The 23,314-nt window shown below is 34.2% G+C and overlaps 1 protein-coding gene across 1 annotated transcript in view; it reads left to right on the top strand.

Moving 5' to 3' along the window:
- LOC145686396 (protein spaetzle 3-like) overlaps positions 1-936 on the top strand; it is a 240,945-nt gene extending 240,009 nt beyond the window's left edge. The window contains exon 5 of the mRNA XM_081759678.1: positions 112-936. Within this exon, the coding sequence (XP_081615804.1) occupies positions 112-274 (163 nt within the window). The 3' untranslated portion in view covers positions 275-936. The remainder of the gene's footprint in view (positions 1-111) is intronic.
- The last annotated feature ends 22,378 nt before the right edge of the window (positions 937-23,314 follow it).

Genomic DNA, 23,314 nt, shown 5'->3' on the forward strand with positions numbered 1-23,314 from the left:
CTTACATTTTAAGCTGTTTCTATTCAAACAATTTAGTATCTTTACTAACCACTATATTATTGTAACTGTTCGTTATTAAAATAATGATTCTGTTATTACATTTCTTTGTAGGAAAATCCGAACAAAACGCTGTCATACGGATTGTGCATGTGAACAGAAGTACAAATGGCATAGACTGCTAGCCTATGATCCGGACAATGATTGTAATGGAATTTTTATGGACTGGTTTCTGTTTCCATCATGCTGCGTCTGTCGATGTCTGCCTCTTAAATAAAAATATACTTGTGGACAAGAAAGTACATGCAGTGACACAACAATACTGCCTAAAGTCAAATCAAGAACTATTGCTGTGTGAAATTTTACCCTTCTTGCGCGCTCAGAAGAGTGCAATTACTTTCAACAGCCGAACTTTATATGTGCCAGTGTGTGTATTACGTAAAACCAAATGATTCGTTTTATGTCCAGTTTGATAGTCAAAAGCACACTGCACCAAGCAACAAATGACTCTGAGGAGATGTGATGCAAAAGCATTTAAAAAAATAATGAATCTGAAATGAACATATCTTACATTAAGTTCTTTCTTAATATCTAATTTCAAGAGTTATTTTTGACTCTTGGAATTATTTTTGTGCTTCATGTATTTTAATGAATAATGAAAATTGTAATTCTATCAGCATTAGAGATGAAAATAGATTAGTTCTTTTTCAATTATACTTAATGAAAAATTAGGAAAAAAAAACACCTCTAACAATTTTACTTTTTTTTTTTTTTTTTTTTTTTTTTTTTTTTTTTTTTTTTTTTAGTCTTCGTGATAGTAATTCCTACAACAGTACCTTTCTTTGTAAACAAATAAAAATGTAAAGAATTCGCTAAAGCAATTTGTATTATTTTATTCTGCTTTATTAATCTGACTTACTGCTTCGAAATTACTTTCGTATTTGTTATTATACAAATAATAATTATAATAATAATAGTAATATAAGAATAATAATATAAGAAGAAATATACAGTGCAATCATTTTAGAAATTTTGAAGCAAATTATTCTCAAAGTTTCTGCCTAATACAATAGTAAAAGTTTTGAATACTGTTTCCAAGCTCAGAAATGTTTTGAGTTTAATATACAGTGAAAATCTTATTGCTTATTTATCAATTTGTGGAACGTGAAAGTCTCTTTAAAAAAATGAAGGTTTCCTAACTACAAAGCGCCTATTTTTGGATCAAAAGATCCAATATATTTCAGCTAAAAATTTTCTTGTGGGCTTTATATCTGGAAAACTACATAGTGTAGCCAAAACCAAATTATCACTTAACTTAGTATGACGTGTTTATTTCGTAGAAAGTACGAAAACTCGATTTAGGGGCAGTTCAAAAATTTTGTGGTCCCTGATCCAAAAAACTCCAATATATTTCAATCAAAATTCTTCTTCTATGCCTTATATCTGGAGAATTAAATGTAGCCCAAACTAGCACTTAACTAAATATGATGTGCTTATCCGTAAAAATTACGAAAACTCGATTTAGGGGTCGTTGAAAAATTTTGTGACCCCTGATTTGAAAACTAATTATTGGCCAAGATCGCAATCTTTTGATGAAGTTTTCGATCATTCCTAAAATTGTTGGCCAAGATCGCAATCTTTTGGTCTATTGTTTGGGACCACTCTTAAAATTCTTGCTTAAATATGTTATACTGCCCTTTTTATTTCAGTACTACATTTTTAAGAGTGAAGTTGCACCTAAAAAAGACATTTTCGAACAAAACAGGGAGAAAATCCTTGGAATAATTTCGCTTAGAGAAGCTTAACTCCTTCCTATAGTAAATAAGTTATTTTAATGTGCAATTCCGTTAGTATGGTGAAATATTTACAAAATATTTTTTCTTGTTCGGATTTATGTTGAATAGAGATTTACTTTTTATAACAAGTTAGAAAATAATTCGTAAACAATAGCAAATGATAACGGATAAAATCAAGAAATATAACTAGTGAACTGTTACGAAGAATTTCACAATGAAGAGATTTGGAGAGAGATTCTTCTGGGTTTGCAAATTGATGTTAAAAAAGGAAGGATATGAACTATGGTAGCCATTTCAATGAAAGTATAATGGTACTATGTTTTATTTATATTTAAGATTTGAAGTAATTGGAACTTTTAGTATTGGGAATTTCATGTGTCAATGATTGCTGCAGCTGAGTTTCAAGTAGCTCTAATCTGTCTTCTGCAGAAATTGCTTCGAACCTTCTTACATCTATGCAGATCTTATCTGAAGTCATGCAATTGTTTTCTCTGCGTAATCATGGACAATAGAATATTAAGTATACTTACATCGCTGAGACAATGTAAATATCTTCACTATAAAAGTTTATTTTCATCATTACTGTATGATTAGAAATGTCTAGAAACAGAACAAATTAATAAATTATATATTTACTTGTTCTATTTCTGGTCTACAGTAAGATATAACAATCAATATTAATTTTCTTAAAGTGCAATTACACTGTTAATAGTTAATATGCAATTTTGTTCCTGATCATTTTACTTGTTAAACCGCGCTACTTCTCTTATAGACAATATTGTTGCTTATTTTTTCAAGTTTTTATTGCAATCCTTCACACAAAAATACTCTATTTGCAAGTAGTAAGACTTCATTTTAAAAAGTATGAGTAATTAACTTTTGCTTTCACAAGATATACATATATTATGTAAAATATACATGCATAGGGGTGTTTGATTTCCGCTTGTATTTACTTAAAAATACGAGAAATATGAAATTAACATTACAATAATTCTTTTCTACTTACACAATATAAGCAGTGGCTATGGCAAGCAAGGTCATTAACAATATTTAACATGAGATTCGCTAAATAGATTTATCAGAAGAGAACTAATACTATGTTGTATTTTATGTTTTGCTTGACGTTGATTGTAATATCTTCGTTATGCAAACAACAATATTGCGTGCCAGATGTATTTGATGTTTGGCTCAAAGCCCATGATTTGAGACCGTGAGCAAATGATTGCACGTCGCGCTATTCTCAAACCTTCAGTGAAAAATTAGCTTTTAGTAGACGAAGGATGACATACTGAAGAAGTTCTAATCGCACTGAGAACACATAGCATGTCTTAACAACAGACAAGCATGTAACATAAGAACACCACAATCTCTCTCTGTAGATGTATATGTGTTATAAATCTATACAAGAATGAGAAAAGATTATATATATTTTTACAGGCAAGCGAACTTCAACCTTACGAATCAAATCAATATGAGGAGGGCAAACCATGTTACGTCATTCTTTGATTATTTCTTCTTTTCTCTGGTGGTTGGCCACACCGAGATTTATAAGCTTAGTTAAAGGGTCCCTATTAAGAGTATATATATTGCTTTCACAAATGGACTGAAAGTATTTCAAATTTAATTCATAAGGTTGAAATTTGCTTACCTGCGCAGATGTAGATATCATGTTTTGTCATCCTTGAATATATATAATATGTCATGTCTGTTTGACTCTTTAACAATACAAGCAAACCAATGTAAAGCATCCTAGTTTTTGTTCTCATTTGGTTAAGTTTGGATCTAAGGGGAGTGAATTTAGGACCCTGCACAGAAAATACTAACACTTTTCATTTTCACCACAGCTAAACATGGCCTCACGTACAGAACTCTTGTGTGTTGCAGCGAGTTCATGAAATACATGGCCATAGTCATTCAATGCCATAGCTGGAAAAAATTAATAAGAATTAAGATTAAAATTTGAGAGTATGAAAAAGTTAATGATTAAATTAAATATTAATGTCTGAAGAAAAGTAACGGTTAAAATTAAAATGAACTTCAAAATTAACAGAATGTCTGAACAAAAGTAACGATTAAAATTAAAATGAACTTCAAAATTTACCGAATGTCTGACAAAAGTGAAGGTTAAAATTAAAATGAACTTCAAAATTTACCGAATGTCTGAACAAAAGTAACGGTTAAAATTAAAATGAACTTCAAAATTAACAGAATGTGTAAACAAAAGTAACTGTTTAAATTAAAATGAACTTCAAAATTAACAGAATGTCTGAACAAAAGTAACGGTTAAAATTAAAATGAACTTCAAAATTAACCGAATATCTGAACGAAAGTAACGGTTAAAATTAAAATAAACTTCAAAAGTAATCTATTAAAATTAAAAATTACAATTTTGAGTACTATCATATTATTCAATCTGACTTGTCTTGATTTGTTAAAGTTAATGTGTAGTTTAATGAATAAAATTAAATTGGAAAAATTAATCGATTATTATGAAAAGTTACTGTTTTCTTACAAAAGTGATGGCAGATAAATGCCAAATTAAATAGAAAACAAAAATGTAAATTAAAATTATGCATTTTAAATTTATCTTTTTGCTATATCCGTTAGTTATGTACTGCGAGGGACATTATATATATATATATATATATATATATATATATATATATATATAATTTAAAAATAATGTCGATTGTAGTACATTTGTCATAACAAAGGGGTACATGTAATCATCGTCAATAGTAATAATTTCAATGTTACAAATTCCATGAAAGGATGTCTCACGAATACCCATAAAATCTTGTCCAGTGTCGTCAGTCTAACATTAGATAATTAATATTAAAACTAAAAAGAAAGTTATTAGAGTAAATGACTGTATGTTAAACAAAACATATCTTTTTATATGTCACAATGTATGTATTTTTTTAAGGCAGCTCAAGTATAATACGTCTGATATTTACATACATTGCAGTGAAAATTACGTATATTTTTGTCAGTGATGTAAGGTGGGAACTTATTCACTATATTTCAGGAAAATGTTCCGTTCTTAATGAAAAATGCTTGAATAAGAATTAATATTGTTGTATGACCATACAATTTAAAGTCCTACTTCCATTTAACTTGTTCAACCCTGAAGATAATTGAAGACTCGCTGTAGAAAACAATGTAAGTACCAGAAACCAAAGTTACTGTAACAGTAGAGACAAAAAAATAGTAAATTGTGCCCAAGCGTCACAAAATAGAAAACACTATTCCTTACAAGTACAACCTAGCATATAACGAAGTATTAAAATTTAACTAAGGCATAAACGTATTAAAAAAATAAAATAAGTGAAACAATGTCAAGGTGTACTTACATTGTTTTCTAAAGCGAGTCTTCAATTCTTAGTTTAATGTTTATTATTATAAACTGCATGATGTATACTCATGTTCAAAATTTGTGTCGGACTTCTTTAGAAATTACAATCACAGAAATAACTATTTCTTATGAGAAAAAGTTTCAGAAATAACACATTTCCAAAAACATATTTAAAAAAATAAGCAAGTTATAATTGAAAAACAAAGAAATGTCTGAAACTTTATTCGTCAAATTATAAGTTTCTTTTTTCGTAAATGTGGCAAACACGTAGCAAAATTACAAAGAGAGAGGAAATTTTATGCTTTATTAGAAATAAACGTAAATCTTTCATAATGTTAGTTATTACGATATACATATAACACAGTCCTAATATGCATGGGTATTAAACTTTTATACGTAAACGATGGACTACATAGAAATAAGCCACAAAATATGCGAAACAATCAGATATTTTGTATTAGTGATTTGCAGATATATGTTTACCAAGAAAGAAAACTTTAACCTACCTTCGTAGAGTAATTCGTTAGCGTGCAAACTCTCGTTGTTTCACTTTTTCGATGATGATCATCAGTTCAAGTTTCATAGTCTGCAGCAACGATTTCTTTTTATCTTTTTTAAAGCTTGTTTCTGTTTTTTTATTAATCAATAACATTCTATTTCAAAATTCTTTCTTTTTAATTTGTTTTGCTTCCTCTAGTCAGTGATGTAATGCTAATTTTTAAGGTGGGTATACGCTCCATTCCTTGTTGCACACACACATACACACACAATCTGTATATATATATATAGGTATATATATATATATATATATATATATATATATATATATATATATATATATATAGGGTGTTTTATAATTACTATTACAGCGCTTGGGGGTTGAAAGTTGACGGGAAAACATGGAAAACCAAGTTTATTAGGTTAAAGTTTAGCAGACTGGGTCCAGAAGTACGTAAAAAAAATGAAAAATTTACAGGAGAAATGGAAGATGCAAGTACTTAGGCTTAACATAACCTAACCAAATCTAACCTAAACTAAACTAAACTAACTTAAACTAACCTAGTATTAATAGAAATAAGCGAAATTCCGTCATTTTTTCGAAAATTATGCTGGACTCCTACACTAATATAATCTAACATAAACTAACTTAACCTATCCTAAACTAAACTAATCTAACCTAAACTAATCTAAAATAACCTAATATGAACAGAAACTACCGAAATTGTAACACTTTTTAGAAAAAAAAAATAGCTGGACCCTTTCTGATAAACATTGTCCGTTTATTATACCGAAGTCGAAAGCGGCATCTTTTCCGAGTTATGAGCGAGGGAAAGTGCTGAAAATTGAATTTTTAGCATTAATAGCGCAAAGTCTAATAGAGTTAGAAGCAGTATGGTGAATTTCAAAGGAAACCATACTTGTATTTTCGAAAATTGCCACATTCAAAATGTTCAGGAAATTACAAGATTTCATTAAACCTTGCCCCATTCAATCCACAACTGTATGTGACCTTGACTTAATTTGTGAAATTCTGTATCTACTGGGACTGTTCACACAGATGTAAATTCCAATAATAATAGTAATAATAGTAATAATAATAATAATAATAATAATAATAATAATAATAATAATAATAATAATAATAATAATAATAAGTACAACCTAGCATATAACGAAGTATTAAAATTTAACTAAGGCATAAACGTATTAAAAAAATAAAATAAGTGAAACAATGTCAAGGTGTACTTACATTGTTTTCTAAAGCGAGTCTTCATTCATTTATTATTATTATTATTATTATTATTATTATTATAAATCGGTCAAGAATCCGTGAAAAAGACTTTGCAGATGAGCTATCTTAAGAGAGATCTTTCTTCATTCGCACCAGACAAATGTGGGAATGTTACCTTACTTGTAGGCCCCAAGTAGTTTCCTTTCCAATGCCTTTAACGAAGACGTTATTCCCCTGATATCTTCATCATCAAGCCAGAGATGCTATAACAACTTTTATAATTTTAGTAAGTCTTCTCGGGCTATCAGTCAGATGAAAGTATTGACATCCGACGATTCAAATGCACTCATTCCATTCATCTTCGAGGATTGTGATGAAGAGACTGGAGTCAAGTCAAGTCAAGTCTGTTTTGCCCCCAAAGGAGGGGGGGGGGAGAACATATAGATTTTAAACGGTTACTTTGTCCAATGTGTTTATTGCGGACAGAAGTTCTGGTAGTTAAGGTATTTTGTGTAGATAGGATTTATATTTTGTGTAGATAGGATTTTATACTGGAGGCAGGTTTAATCATCATAGGTAGTCCTGAAATTTATTCCTCAAGATCATCCAGATTGAACGCCCATACACGTGAAGAACAGACAAAACCCACAACATGGAATTCAATTGAAATACTTATTATTATTATTTTAATGTTTTGCGAGGTTGGTTATAGTTTCGATTTGTTCCCAAGTTTTCTGTGATCTTTGCTTCATCGAAATTCTCCTTGTAGAAATTTGATTCTACTAATCTGTTTGCGAACTTTTTGTTAAGATGTCTTATGAAGCCTTCTAGTTTTGTAATGTTGCTTATACGATACGCTTCCCTCATTTCTGTATCTTCTCTGGTCATTCTGACCCAGAATCTTTCTGTGCGTTGTAGTTGTATATCGTAAAGTTTAAAAAGTGGGGAGCCATGTGTTAAGTTTGCTCCTATTACTGTCTTGTATATCCTGCTATTTATGTTGGCTGAAACATTTTTGTTGATATTGATATAATATCAAGAACATAATATTGATTCTTTTATTGAAGACATCCTCCGTGGTTTTTTTTAAGGATATTTATTAGGTTCTGTGCAGTAGCTTGTGTGCTGTGCTATTTATTTATTATTAGTTCTGTGCTTTGTGCTATTTATTTATTTTATTAGTCCTGCCCTGTGTATTAATTAGTCCTGTGTTTCGTGCAGTAGCGTGAGAGTGCTACTCACCGATGTTAGGATGTTGTCCTGTAATATTTGTAAATCAGTTCTAATCTGTTGACTAGGTAATTTAGTAGGCTGGGTTTGAGTAATTCATCATCCTTAGTCTTCTCACTACTGTGGTTCCTATATTCATCATTTATATATTGCAGCGTTGAGACTTATGCAATATATAAATGACCTTTTAGTGTGATGACCTTTTTGATCTGATTGTCAGCATTCTGGAATGGTCTATCTGGGCATCGGCTACTTCCGGTTCTGCGATTATTAGCTTTGCAAGTGTTCAGTGAGGTTTCTTTTGATTCCAACAATCTCTTCATATACCAGGACGTCCCTAACAACGCACGTGAAGGTTGCTTGTTGCGGCCGTTTTCCAGAGTTGTTGATTTTCACATAGTCGTTTGTGTTCCATTGTGCTTGTTTTATAAAATTTGTTGCTTGGAAGCCGTTTAGAAATTTTCTCTTGCCCGTCTTGCTTTCAAAGATTATTTTCACCTCATTATTGCGGTTTAGGTGATATACAGTCACTTTTGTATTGGGAAGTCGTTGTGTAATCGCTCTTTTCAGTGCCAGTGATCCTGTCTTGTGTGGGTCTGCGTTAAAAGTGGCCACAGAAAAAATCTTTTGTAATTTTTCTTTGTGACTGTCTGTTGATTGTTGAGTTTTTTATTACAATGTGGAGCTTTTTCCCTGGATAGCACTCCGTTTCTCTCTATAGCATGGTTTTCTTCCTGTTCATCTTTACATCTATCCTTTTCTTGAATCTTGTCTTGGTTATGCGATCTTCGTGAATGTGGCTTTATGGGAATATCTGTGCAGCAGCAGTTATTCTCAGCCATTTTATGAGTATTTCCTTGTCTACCAGTAAGTGAGCAGTTGTTTCGATCCCGCAATATAGGTGATTTTGCGACATCAGAATAGCTATAGAACGACTTAAGCGATCCCGTAGCTGGAGAGAAGGAAGCTTCTGAGGGCAAGTCTTCTTCAGAAGGTGGCTCCCTTTCAGGAGTGATTGCGTTGACTTCTATGGCTATTGCGTTGGATAGTTGGAAAAGACCCCTTTGTTTTCTTCTATTTGTTGACTGGTCTTCTACGTGTAACATTTCTTGTCTGTTTTTGCTTAGAAGGCTTCTATTCGTTGTGTTCCGTCGCATTTTCGTATTTCCTTTTTTTTTTAAATTCCTGCGTGGACCTAAAAAGGGCCTTAACACTTTCGTTCTTCTTGCAGTAATTTACAAGCAGCCTCTTGGTATAACACCGCAAGGTATCCAGAGCTACAATGTTGTAGGTCTGTGTACATAGTTGTTTTTGGGCGTAACTAGAGTGTCGTCCCATTGGGATAAGCTTAGGACTGTCGGCAAGGTCTGTACATGCAAGAGTGCCTACTCTAAGCTCGGTCACGCGAGGCAGATAGGGGAGCAAACCTCTCCGTTCGGTTTGTTTAACTTCAAAACTGCCAGGGAGGGAAATCCTTCTTGTAAGGTGGATCTAATGAGAGCCGGATGGTACTACTATTATAAGAGCGGCACGATCCCTTAGCCTTGTCTTAGTCAATCGTAACAGTCAACTTTCTTTGCGATTTAAGAGTCTTACGCGGGCATAGTGCGGTCACTTATCCTGCTAATCCTTGCTTCCATTGACTTGCACTGCTCCTGTACGCTGTAGACGATAATTCTTCCACGGTCCCATGGACTGCAGCCTGCCTCCCTCGGTACTTGGCGGACTTGCATTATGATGAGACCGGGGATGCGGGTATGTATTCTGTATATGGTGAATGTAGTCCGTACAGACTGATGATTGTAGTCAGTAGATTGAGGTTGGCCAGCTTGTGAATTAATCCATCATGCCACGTTGTATCAAATACACTGCTTAAGTCAAAGAAAAGGGCTCCTAGTTTACGTTTCATTTTGATAACAATTTGTGTGTCATTGTATATTCGGATGATGTGTTGTATAGTGTTATACGAAGGTCTGAAGCCTGCCTGATTTTTGTTCAGTTGTCCCTGCCCTTCATATATTCATGTATCCTTTTTACCATAATTTTTTGCCATTGCCTTGGAGAATGTAGCTGTTAGAGTGATGGGTCTAACTTTTCGATTGGTTGGAAAGTTTTCCAGGTTTGAGAAACAAAATGGTGTATGCTTGTTTCCAGGATGAAGGTATATATCCTCTTCTCAGGCTTGCATTTTAGAGTTCTGTGAGTTTGTGGGAAAAATTTTTGAGCTGATTTCTTTGTGTATGGCAGTGATGTTGTCTGAGCCTGGGGCAGTGCATCTTTTCCTTTTGAGTACCTCAGTTAGTTCTCTGTGAGTTATCTCATTGAGCAGTATGTCATGGTCCCTTGGGTGTAAATCTGCTTTATCAGCTTTTATCAGGTTGAGGTGGTGGTGTATTATGTTCTTAATTTTTTCGGTATGATTTGCAATTGTTCTTGGATGTTTAGTACAATTTACAACTTCCGCATATTGTTCCTCATAATGTCTTCAAAGAGGTGCACTTGTAATAGTCATTCGTGTTCCATTGCGCATGCTGACAGAAGTCTGACACTCGAAATCTATCAAGAAATCGTAGTTTGTCATTATTTTGGAAAATGATTTTAACACTATTGTTGCGAGTTAGGTAATACGATAGTGGTAGCCGTTACATTAGGTATTACGGAATTGATTTCCCTTCTCAGTGCTTACTTTTTGTGGATTTATATTAAATATAGCGATTGAGTATACCTTTTGTTCTTCCTTGTGGGAGTCTTTGCTGCTTTCTTTTTTCTGCTTCCGGTATCCTAGGTTTAGAAGTTTGTTTGGCTTCTCTAGGGTGTGTGTGTAATTTCACTATGTTCTGGCCTTTTCGGTGTACTATCTGGCATTTTCTAATTCTATCGTCATTTCTTTCTTCCGAGTGTTGCAAGTCTGTAGCTCTGCTTTGTCCTTCGCGTCCCCGAGTCCCTTTCTGAGTTGGATTCCGATGTTTATCTTGTTGGTTCTTGCTAAGGTCAAGAATTCTGGGTGTGAGTATTTGCACTGTATCTCTACCTTTGCCTTTTTCCTCATGTTGGTCCTTGTCTGTTTCCGGTTTTCTTTGGGAATCATGATTGAGATTTCTACGAAGGAACATCTATTCTTGTCTGTCATCAACTTCCCTGTATGTGGTATGTGTTGGAGGTTTTGTTGCTTCAGCATAGCTGTTGATGAAGTTTGGAGAATCTGAGTAAGGTGAAAAAGAAGCTTCCAGTGCTATCTCTTCATCAAAAGAAAGTACTTTGTCAGGTGTGGTTGTTGTCCTCTAAGGCGATAACTATAATGGTCTCCGTTGTATTCTATCGTTTTAGGGAGGGACTCTTGATGCTGTTCCTCTAACTTTGGCGTATGAGGCTTTTGCTCCTAGTACTTCGAGTACTCTTCATGTTTCTAGCTGTTTCTCGGTGGATTTTCTTCCAGTGTTAGGGAGACGTTGTAGTGTGTCATTTTTAGGTGTAAGCAATTCCTTGTTATAACACCGCTAGGAATCCAGAGTTGCGATGTTGGATATGTGAGTGTGTTCTTGTGTGCAATACAGATGAATCGTCCCGTTGGGATAAGTTTATCCTACTTGCACTCCTACTGTCGGCAATGCCTGTATGTATGAGTGCCTACTCTGTGCTCTGTCACTTAAGAGGGACAGGAGTGCAAATAGTTTGAATTCGTCCTTTCGGTTTGTCAAATGCCAACACTGTCGGGGAGGGAAGAAATACATTAGCTCTTGGCTCTAAAAAGAGCCCGATAAGTACTGTTCTTAGAAGAACAGAATGATCCTTTGTTCGACTCTAAGTCTGGTCTTAATAAAGAGCGGCAAAGTCTGAAGTCTTAGTCATATAACTTAACCAACGTTAGTAGTTAACACTGGTTTTCAGAAGAGCGGGGTAAGAACTGTTCTTAGAAGAACAGAACGACTCTTTGCACGAATCTAAGACTGGTCTTAATAAAGACCGGCAATACCTGTAGTCTGAGTCATATGACCTAACCGATCATTGGAAATTAACACTGGTTTATTAGTAGACTAAGCAGACGTTGGTAAGTTGTTCATTCACTCATTTGAGTAATGATCTGATGTTGGCTTGGAAATTTATGAATAACTCTCATACTATATGAGACAAGGCAAGTATTCTGCTGAGTTTGCTAGAGATGCGGCCAATGAAAGGCAATACGGTAGTAGAGAAATAATCTTCACTCTTAACTTTTTTGATCAGTTTGTATTGGGAAGTAACAGCCCTTTTTATGGCCATGTTGATACCCGTAAGACTGTAGCCATTCTCTTGTAGCGTCGAACGAAGATGGTTGACTTCCTCATGCAAACTTTCCTGGTCATTTACAGACACTGCTCTGTAGATCAAGGTGTTTAGCACTACAAGACGTTGAGACTTGTGATGGAAGCTGGTTGCGTTGAAATAAAGATCCGTATGTGTCGGCTTCGTATGTACGTTATATGAAATAAATAATTAAATATGCTTACGTCTTTATCTGAAGTAGTAGCTGGCAAATTAACATGGTTTTTGGTTTTTTCTTCGCTATTTCTCGATGTCTTTGCTTTTACATTTTCATCAACGGAATTTACAAAGATATTGTCTCTTCCTTTTTTAACCAATTTTCTAGCACCTTCTTGGACGTCTTGCAAATCGCGAAGCAACTCTTAAAATATTCGTTTTAATATCGGATTTGCGAGGAAGGTGGAGGGCCCGCTGTGGGTCAGTAGGTTGCGGGAAAACTACTATTACAGTACTAGCTGCTAAGTATTTATAGAAATAAAGTGCCGCTTTCTTTTATGTCAATTGCGGCTAAAAATTAACAGTACTAATCCAAGGTTCGCTGTTGTAGTTGATGGTATTGGGAACGACGGTGAATGCTTCAAACTAGACCGATGATAGGTCACAGGTTTTGTTGTTATTTTTGTGGAGGTCAACGATTTCTTGGCGCAAATACATTCATTTAATTTCCTCTTAACCCTTGAACTAAAATAAGATCCACATTTTTTCAGAACCTCCTTCGGCGATTAGAAAGGAGCTGGTTCCATCCCATATTGCCTCGCTCAAATTGTATCCCATTGGCAGACTTTGAATTTGGATCAAAGAGGGCGTGAAAACTGTGATCATTCCTATGTCAAAACAGAAAAATTTAAATATCACCACATGAATATAGGTCCTACTCCTCCCCTCAACTCTATCTCCCAATGATCTTTAGAAACACAAGAGTTTCTAAGAGTTTCCAAGAAAAAAATTTGGAAACAGCTTGGCTTTATATAGTAATACCAGAGATCAGCTTTCAGAGAGTAGGGACAGCGCATCAGACACCTCGAGGAAAAACCACTACAGGTTCAGAATACTGATTTCCATTATAGAAGGGATTATCGGAAAACTAGATTCCCACATCCCGAAAACGAAAACATTTTAAAAGAATTTAGACATCATTCGCGGCAACAGCGTGACGACCAGCTGTTTACTGAGATTGTTTGTTTTGAAATACAGTACATGAAAAACAGTTGTTGTTTGTTCTAATGAAGTGAGTATACTATGGATCGAATGTAGCGTTAGGGCGTGTCATTTTTTGTTGAGGGTGAAATATACGTTTTGCAATTTTTCATGATGAGGGGTCTTAAAAGTATGTTTTTGGGTATGAGAAATTCAAATCCGTACTTAGTTTTGTGATTAAATAAATTCTAGCTAGGTAAATCAAGATTTGAATATAGCACAAGAGCAGTTTTCGGAATTTCATACTGAAATACTTTCGAAAATGCCATGCAATGCTTTAAAATAAATTATTTTTCCGTATGAAACATTTTATTAATCATCAAACATATTAATTAAGCTAGAGGTACAGTAAGAAAGAGCATATAAGCAATACTTTGATAAAACACTCAATAAAATTTCTTCATACATAGACGAACGTACTGAAATACTGTATTTAGACTTTATATTATTGCATTGCAGTTACTAAGAACAGAAAGCATTATTTGGTTACGTACTATTATACTTTACAATTGTTTTTTTTTAGAAAAAACATGTAACGTTCTCCATGTTTGAAGTGTGTAGCTTCTGTTACAAATCTTGAGAATCACATTTTTCATTGATTTTGAAAATACCTTACTCAACTACATTGACAAACCACTAATTTTTAATTATAATGAATTATTCTGTAACTGCTGCATCATACAGTTCATTCACTTCTTACTTACTACTATAGTATTACTATATATATGTTACATTTGTGTTTTTTGTGATAAAGCTGTCCTTGTTTTACATAATACAAATGTATTCAAGAAACAGAAACAAGTAAGCAATACTATTAACGCACAAGTTATTTACAAAACAAGTTTCATTATGTCCTGTTTTGATTCATTTTCGGACATCATCTGTGGTCTTCCTTCTTGAACATACACGCCTTTGGCGCGGGAGACCCGGGTTCGATTCCCGGCGGGAGCTCATGTGGTTCGAATTCCACGTTAATCAGTAGGTCTACGTCTCATATAGCCTCGCTGCTGTACGGGACGTAAAACTCAAAATCAATCAATCAATCAATTCCTTCTTGAACTATCATGTAGCCCTCACGTTTCTCATGCGTAGATACTTTTGCTTCTGCCTCTGTGACTTGTTTCATACACCTTTCTATAGATTGAGCGTAATTTGGCCACTGTGGTACTTTCATCGGAACGTCTACAAATTTCTTTACTACTACTGTTGAAAGTTTTCATGTCAAGGGAGGTTTATAAACACCTTTATACCAGTCGATCATATCTAGCACGAACGAGGCATTGGGGTCGATAGCAGGTGTTTTTCTCGGACGTACAGAGAGATTTCAAGTTAAGTATCTTTTGAAGTACAGCATCCACAACATCCACAACAATCTTCTTCTGCATATGAAGCCAATGCAGTTGAAACAAGATGTGGCATGGCCCTTTTTCCCAGCAATGCTTGACTTTGATATTCAACCAGCAGGATAATAGAAACTAACAATGTATTTCACTATCCGCCTAAGATTGATGAGATATTTGACATTAAGTTCATGTTTAAAAACCCACAAACGACGCAGTCTATGTGCTGTAGTTAACCATCTTGAATGACTGACTGGACACATTTCAAGAAGCGCCAGATCCCATGGAGATTTTCCAGTGAGAATGGCCTGTGTAATCTGATATTCGTATGCTTGATCTGTAAATAAATCTTTTACGATATTTTCACTCAGCGCAATAAAAGGCTCACCAATTGGGAGTTTTTGCTATGAAGGATCGATTTCGAGTCCAGTAAATGCGTCTAGCACATCTCCAGTAGTACCTTTCCACCGATTGCTAGACAAAATTATGCCATCCAGTGTTGTGATTAAGTGTCGAAAAGGTAACCCGCTGCTGTGAAGAGCACACACTAACCAATTTAGCTTACGACCGAGTTTGACTACTACCCAATGCATAGTACGACCTTCCCAACCAGTGTTGATGTTGGTAGAATCACCTCCAATTGCTTGTAAGATTTTATCAATACCCTTCTAAAATCTTCAAGTTTATCAGCAAAAATTTCAGCTTGCTTTTTATTTTTACAATCTTCCTGAGGAGTGAAATGATAAAGATAGCGTCCACCTGGCTCGTTGTAAACAGAATAGTGTTGTTCTCATATAATCCCAGGGAACTGGTGATTTGAACTTTCTCCTACCAACATAACGTTCGTAATATCTTCACAGCCGTCAAAGAAGATGCAGTCGATTACACCTTGCTGACAGAACTCATCAAATTCTTGGTCCACGGATTTCATTATTTTTTCTTGTGCTCTCTTCACTTTATTGTGATCAATCACAAGTCTTTGGTCTTTGTCGGTCATCAAACCAACATCCATAAGGGAGGCAGTAGATATAGCAGCTATGGCACGCAAGCCAACACCATACCAAATGCTCTGTATGACGGGAAGTTCAGAGGGTAACAATTCTATGCCGGTTCCAATCAAATTACTCCTATGTGTAAATGTATTACGTTTTGTTTTTGTCTTAGAAGTCATTGTAAAGAAACATCAAGAAAACACGATGTTAATATGACTAGTTGAAAACGTTTCCACACTCAAATTTGAAGCTCTCAATATTATACCCTTGGAGTTATTGTATAATAAATGTGAAAACTTTAGCATCCGTTTTAAATTAAAAATGTATCTCATTTAATGATTGTAAAATATAAATTTGACCTAATATTAAAACTGTAATTCAGCAATGTGCAAATAGATAAAACTAATCTTAACAAGCATTATTTCTGCTCAATAAATGAAATACAACGCTGGGTCCATCTATGAACAACAAAAGTATATTTGTAAAAAGAAGAACGAAAATGACAAAACTTTGGACTTATATTTACCTAGCAAAACAACATTATATCGAATTTGTAAATATATGCTTCCAAATACAATGCCAGGTCTCAACTTTTTAGCACCCCTCATTTTAGGATTTTGAAAATTGAAAAAATCGACACGCCCTAATGTAGCGTATACCCGCGTACTTTCTAAATTTTAGGTGGCCATACGATAGTTTCCAAAATTTAGAGGTGGGTATACGAGGATGTGCTGATAAAGATTGAGCTTTACCATGAAAAAATTGAGCTAGGAAGCTGAAACTTCCACACTATTCCACATATTTCGTTAGTAGATCAATGCATTTGCGACATCTGTCCTGAAATTTTTTAAGTTCTTGTAAATAGAAGTCTTTTGTCTGCTGCTGTAACCATTTATCTGTAGCATTTGGACACTCTGAAAACGGTGACCTTTGAGATATTTTTTGAGATTCGGAAACAAATGATAATCGGATGGAGCTAGGTCCGGCGAATAAAGGGGATGAGGTAACACTTGAAAACCTAGGGTGGCCAATGTGTCCTCTGTTTCAGATGCCATGTGTGAAGAGGCATTGTCATGCAAAAGCAGAATACCTTTGGAGATCTTACCACGACGTTTATCCTTAATATATTCGCGCAAGTTCCTCAAAAGATCACAGTAATATGCTGCATTAATGGTTGCACCCACTGGAAGATAGTCCACCAGCAGAACTCCGTCTTCTCCCAAAAGATTGTTGTCATTTGTTTGTCTGCAGGCTTCTGTACACGGCATTCCTTTGGTCGGGGAGAACTACTATGCCTCCATTCCTTAGACTGTTCTTTAGTCTCGGGATCATAACAATAGATCCAAGTCTCATCACCAGTTACGAGTTTCTCCAAAAAACCAACCTTACTTGCAAAATGTTCCAAAACTGTCCGCGAAGTTCTCACATTTTCCTGCTTTTGTTCCTTCGTTAGAAGTTTGGGGATTCACTTTGCTGCACCCTTCCTCATATACAGATCATTATGAATAAGGGTATCAACTCTTTCACGTGAAATGCCCAAACATGTAGCAATCCTTTTGGCTGATATTTGACGATCTTCCATTATTATGTCCTGGATGGCTTGCACATTTTCGGGAACAGACAGAAACAGACCTGCCACTGGGTTTCGCACTTTCAAATCAAAATGGCTAGTTCTGAAGTTTGCCACCCAGAGTTTGTCAGTTGCATATGACGTTTCACGGTCCTCCAAAGTTTGTTTCATTTCATCGTAGATCTGCGTCACATCTTTCCCTTGAAGGAAGAGAAACTTCATGACGGTCCTATGCTTCCTTGAACTGAAGCTTGAACAGCCATGTTTACTTCTTAAATGAAAACGAAAAGAACGTTAATATCATAGAACGTTGCAAGTTGCAACATAGTCTATACAGATCCTGCCCTATATACCCTGCTAATTTCAGCTTCCTAGCTCAATTTTTTCTTGGTACGGCACAGTCTTTATCAGCACCCCTCGTACGCTGTATACTCGCGTATACCCTCCATTACATCCCTGGTCCTTGCATATTTAAAGTATAACGAAAAGAAGTTCGTTTTATTTATTGGATACGTATACAAAAAGTTTATTTTCTTACAAACATAAGAAATAGTCTGTAAAAAAGGAAGGGTAATACGAGACCAAATTTCTTATGGTAGGCAATCGGTGTGTGAAACAAGAGTAAACATTGATATATTAAAAAAAAAAAAAAAAAAAAAAAGGAGAGAGAGAGAGAGAGAGAGAGAGGAGATGGAAAGATACGTAAAAATGTTACTTTTCTTGATCACAATTTCCATAAAGAAGAATCTAATATAGACTTTTATCATTAGTTACTCGTGTCTAAGAACTGAAAACTTGCCCATAACTCTTTTTTTTTTTTTTTTTTTATATATATATTTTTCAACTTAAAATATTCGGGGCAATGTTCGTATAGTAATGTTTCAATTCACATAATTCAAAGAAATCTTTTCAAAAAAAACTAATAGCATGAATTAGTACAAAAGAAACTAATGAAAGATTAAAGAAAAATATTTTACTAATAAAACTCCAACTAACCAAAGCAGTATATATATTTTAACAGTATATACCTGTAAACACAGATATTTATTATTAAAATATATATATACGTATACTGCTTTGATCAGTTGGAGTTTTATTAGCAATATTGAATTTTCCGTAGCTACCATGAATACAATGAATGGGAGTTCTAACAAAGATAGGGTTGGAATGGAAAGATAGAAAACTCATAAGAAACTTATACATGAACCAACAAGTAAGTGTTAGGATAGGGGAAGAACTGACGGAAGAGAGTGCAATTGGAAGGGGAGTTCGACAAGGATGCTGTCTCTCGCCAACACTATTTAATGTCTATCTAGAAGAGGTAGTGAAAAAGAGCCTACATGATGATGATGGCATTTCGGTAGGAGGTAGAATGATTAGATGCATAAGATTTGCAGACGATATGGCGCTTCTTGCAGAATCTGAACAGAAAATCAATAAAATGTTAGAAAAAATGAGAAAGGGCTTTGAAGAATATGGGATGAAAATAAATGTTAGAAAGACAAAAGCCATGGTGATTGGAACGAAGGGGTCTGTGTCAAATATAAAAGTAGGAGGGGAGAAAATAGAACAAGTGAATAGTTTTCGATACCTGGGTAGTATTCTTAGTAATGACATGAAGTGCGAACGTGAAATAAAAGCAAGGATAGGAATGGCGAAAGAAGCCTTTAGGATGAAGAAAAGTCTGTTTTGTGGGACCTTGAATAAAGAGTTGAGAAAAAGACTCATAAAATGCTTCGTGTGGAGTGTTGTACTGTATGGGGCGGAAACGTGGACATTACGTAAAGGTGACGAAAATCGACTGGAAGCCTTCGAAATGTGGGTGTGGAGAAGAATGGAAAGAATTAGTTGGGTAGAGCGGAAAACGAATGAGAGAGTGTTAGAAATGGTGGGTGAGAAAAGAACACTTTTAGATATTGTTAGGAAGAGGAAGAGAAACTGGTTGGGACATTGCCTAAGAAGAGACTGTATCATGAGGGACGTCCTAGAGGGTATGGTGGCGGGAAAGAGAGGGAGGGGGCGAATGAGACTACAATTAATGGATGATATTAAAACAGAAAGATCACACGCGAAGACGAAAAGGTTAGCGGAGGACCGTGGAGCATGGAAACTTCTCAGCTGCGGCAAGTGACCTGCCAATAAAGGCAGAATACCTATGATGATGATGATGACAATGAATAATTTACAAGTAAAAATATTTTAATACTGGAAAATTTCATAATTGAATTTAGTATTTTAAAGTAAGTCTTGCTCATATATAGCAAGTAGAGCTTGTGGTCAAATTAAAAAATTAAGCTCATCTGAGGATAATATAATATTCTAGAAACGTGTAAAGAAATACCAGAACATGGTTCATTATAGTTTAGTGTCTTACTGCACAGGTCTATACGAATTTATAAGACGTGATCTTTAAGAAATTACGAAATATCTTTTTATCAAATAGCAATGATATTCGCACTTTACATTACGATCCGCTGTTCCAACCAGAGGACGCAGACTGAGACTGTCAACAATGTTTTAAAAATATACGTGACCGCTACATTGCAAAAAAAAATAATAATAATAATAATAAATAAATAAATAAATAAATAAATAAAATAAAAAAATAATAAATAAATAAATAAATAAATAAATAAATAAAATGGGAGGGAACAAGTCTCAAGTAACCCCAAATACCGGTTAAACCACACTTTGTGTGCCTGATACGATAGGAAATGACTAATGTGACCATCAAAAATCTTTGTTATTCTCGAAGGGTCTGAGCTAAGTTAAATGAAAACTATTCCAGCTATTTATTTACCCATGTCGGGGAAAGAGGATGATGAAAATTTCAAAACAAGTCAAGATCACAATTAACAAAAAAGTGCTTACTTATAAATATATCCTCCCGTGGGGAAACTAAATATTCTCCAAATGTATCGGAACAACAAGCTAGTTCCGTCTTCATGGTTAGGTAACAAGAATCAGAATGAATGAGAGAAATATGGTATGGGAAAACGAATACATACCACCAAAATAAATATAACGTGACATATGGGTAATAGAAACGACGAACAGAGCACAGCGGACGAAAGAAAGACAGAATTAAGTTGGAAGAAACGCGATGCCTATGCTACCTTACTGTTGCCAGATGCTAAGTACATATCAAAGGTAGGTAACCAGATTTTATTAATGTTGCCAGAATCAAGAGTCAAAACCTGTTTGCATTTATGAATAAAGAATAATTCTTTAATCTTCCGTTGTTAATTTGTTTTGCCAGAACCTATCACAGTAGCCTGTTTTATATTATGTGTATATTGTTTTAGGTAAAGCGACAATTCCGACATACCCTCTTCTTGTGACTTGTTTGATTGTCTAATATGTTCTTTAATTCGGGTGTTAATCTTGCGTTTGGTTGACCTATATATGGAGTCACATTCACACTGAGCGTGATAAAGACCTAACTTATTTAGTGGATCAAGAAAGTAACTTTTAAAGCCGGTGAGATGCTTTTCTAAACTTTTCGATTGATATACAAATGCGACTTCTGTGTACAAGTAGCTGCGACTGTACTCTTCTTTCCTTCTTTTGCATTTACTATAATTTATGTAACATAACTAGGGTTGCAAGATTTTGTAAACGAAAAACCGGGACACCAATCTCAGGCTATATATAAGGTCAGGGTTCCTACTCATTTGGTCAGAATCAATTAATTTATCTGTCTTTTCCAGGTTACTACTCACAATTTTTCAGTTCATTACAGTTAACACAAATAAAGACTCAAAAGGGATGTATAAAGAATATGAAAAGGTAACATAAGAAAATCTGCCTGGCGTCTCTTGTTCTGAATTCTGATTTGTTGTGTTTAACAAGTATTAATATTGCGCCAATTACGACACACTCTCTCATTTATAATTGAAGTTTTTTTTTTTTTTTTTTATGTTGCATTATCACCTGAGTCAGAAACACTACCCTAAAACAAATACAAATTTAACATTTAGCAAGAAAAATTACATTTACTCTATAAAAATACTCTACAAAAATTCAGAACGATAAACAAAAAGAGTAAATCTCTGTAAAAACTTACGCAGGTTCTCCAAAACTTACGCAGGTTTTTGGCAGGAAAAAAAATCCAGTATCAAAATTAAACAAGACAATAACTTTATGCGTTTAACTGTCACTTCTTGTGCTAAAGTAAGTTATGGAATTTTAAGCTAAAAATTACTGAAAAATTTCAGACAAATGGAAATATATAAATCCAAAATTATTGAATACGTACAGAACATCTTTAGAAATATTTATCTACACATGGGAAAGTATATTAAAGACAACTCAGTTCTGTAATCGTTGAAGTGGGATTTCAAGTGAAACTTGGATGTATCTAAATGCGACAGACACTCAGGTAACCTTATATATTATTCTTACAATACTAACAGTGAATTGTTCGAAAACTGAAGCAAATTCTTCACACCAAATGTATAAAACGCACAATATTTTTCCACTGGTGTAAATTTCTGCTGGCAAAAATTATGGTTTTAATATTAAGGTGTTTTAACTTTCCCTTCCCTTGCTGCAGTACTGTTTGCAAACTTCTCAGTGTTGCCACACTGGAGTGTGGACTGGAAAATAGTACCAAATTGAAACAAAAAGGGCTGAATTCATTATTTTATACCAGTGTAAACCATGGCTCTCCCTCCCCATCTTCCAAGAGTTCAAACAAAGAAAGAACTCTTTTTAAAATTACATTTTAAAAACATCCAAACAGTTGGACCCCGAACAACCGTAAAAGTAGATGAAACTTTTCTCACACGTAGGAAATATAACAGAGGTCGCAAATTAAAAGGAAAAATAGTTATCATCCTCGGTATGCATTGTAAGAAAACCAAACGCGCCTCTATTTCGTAGTGACCAATAAATGAAAACGGTATTATAGCCATATAAAACGAGGAAGAAATCAACCATATTTGAGTTCGCGTGTAAACAGTAAGTTATAACAAAATATTAAAATATAAATTATTGCATCTTATTCTCGTCTATTTCACGACCGAAGGAGGCTAATACACAGTAAGAATATAAGGTAACTAAACTGACATTTGTAAAAACGAAAAACTGGTCCAGGGTCCTAGAACCTTTCCTGAAAGACATCACAACACATTAATAATTTTAAGTCACGATGGTATCTATTATTTGTAACTAGTGCAGCACACACACACATAATACACATATAGAAACAGAAAATATAAAACATCACACCTCATGTGCAGTAAGATATTACACATAACACACACACACACACACAATAACAGAAAAAGGGCCAACATAACATCATACCTCATGTGCATTTTTTAAGAGTCCAACACAAAGTATAACTAACGTGAGATGTAGGAAAAGTCTTACTGACACTGAAAATGTGACAAGTATTTGTTAAATGGTGCTGATTTTTTTCACAAAAGGGGCTGAAAATGCCAGCGTGATGAATGACAAAAAGTGCTGAATTTAGTACAGTTGTACTAAGTGTGGCAATACTGAGACTTCTTGAACTCTTTTCCGCTAGATCTTAATGTACTGTATATAGAAGCGGAGTTAGTATGATTTCCAAAACAAACATATTGAAGCTAACAATGGACTTTGTTTCTGTAAGCCCTGCTTTATAATAATAATAATAATAATAATAATAATAATAATAATAATAATAATAATAATAATAATAATAATAATAATAATAATAATAATAATAATAATAATAATAATAATAATAATAATAATAATAATAATAATAATAATAATAATAATAATAATAATAATAATAATAATAATAATAATA

This window comes from Thermobia domestica, chromosome 5 (genome assembly GCF_964235325.1).
Source record: "Thermobia domestica chromosome 5, izTheDome1.hap1.1, whole genome shotgun sequence".
Lineage (NCBI taxonomy): Eukaryota > Metazoa > Arthropoda > Insecta > Zygentoma > Lepismatidae > Thermobia > Thermobia domestica.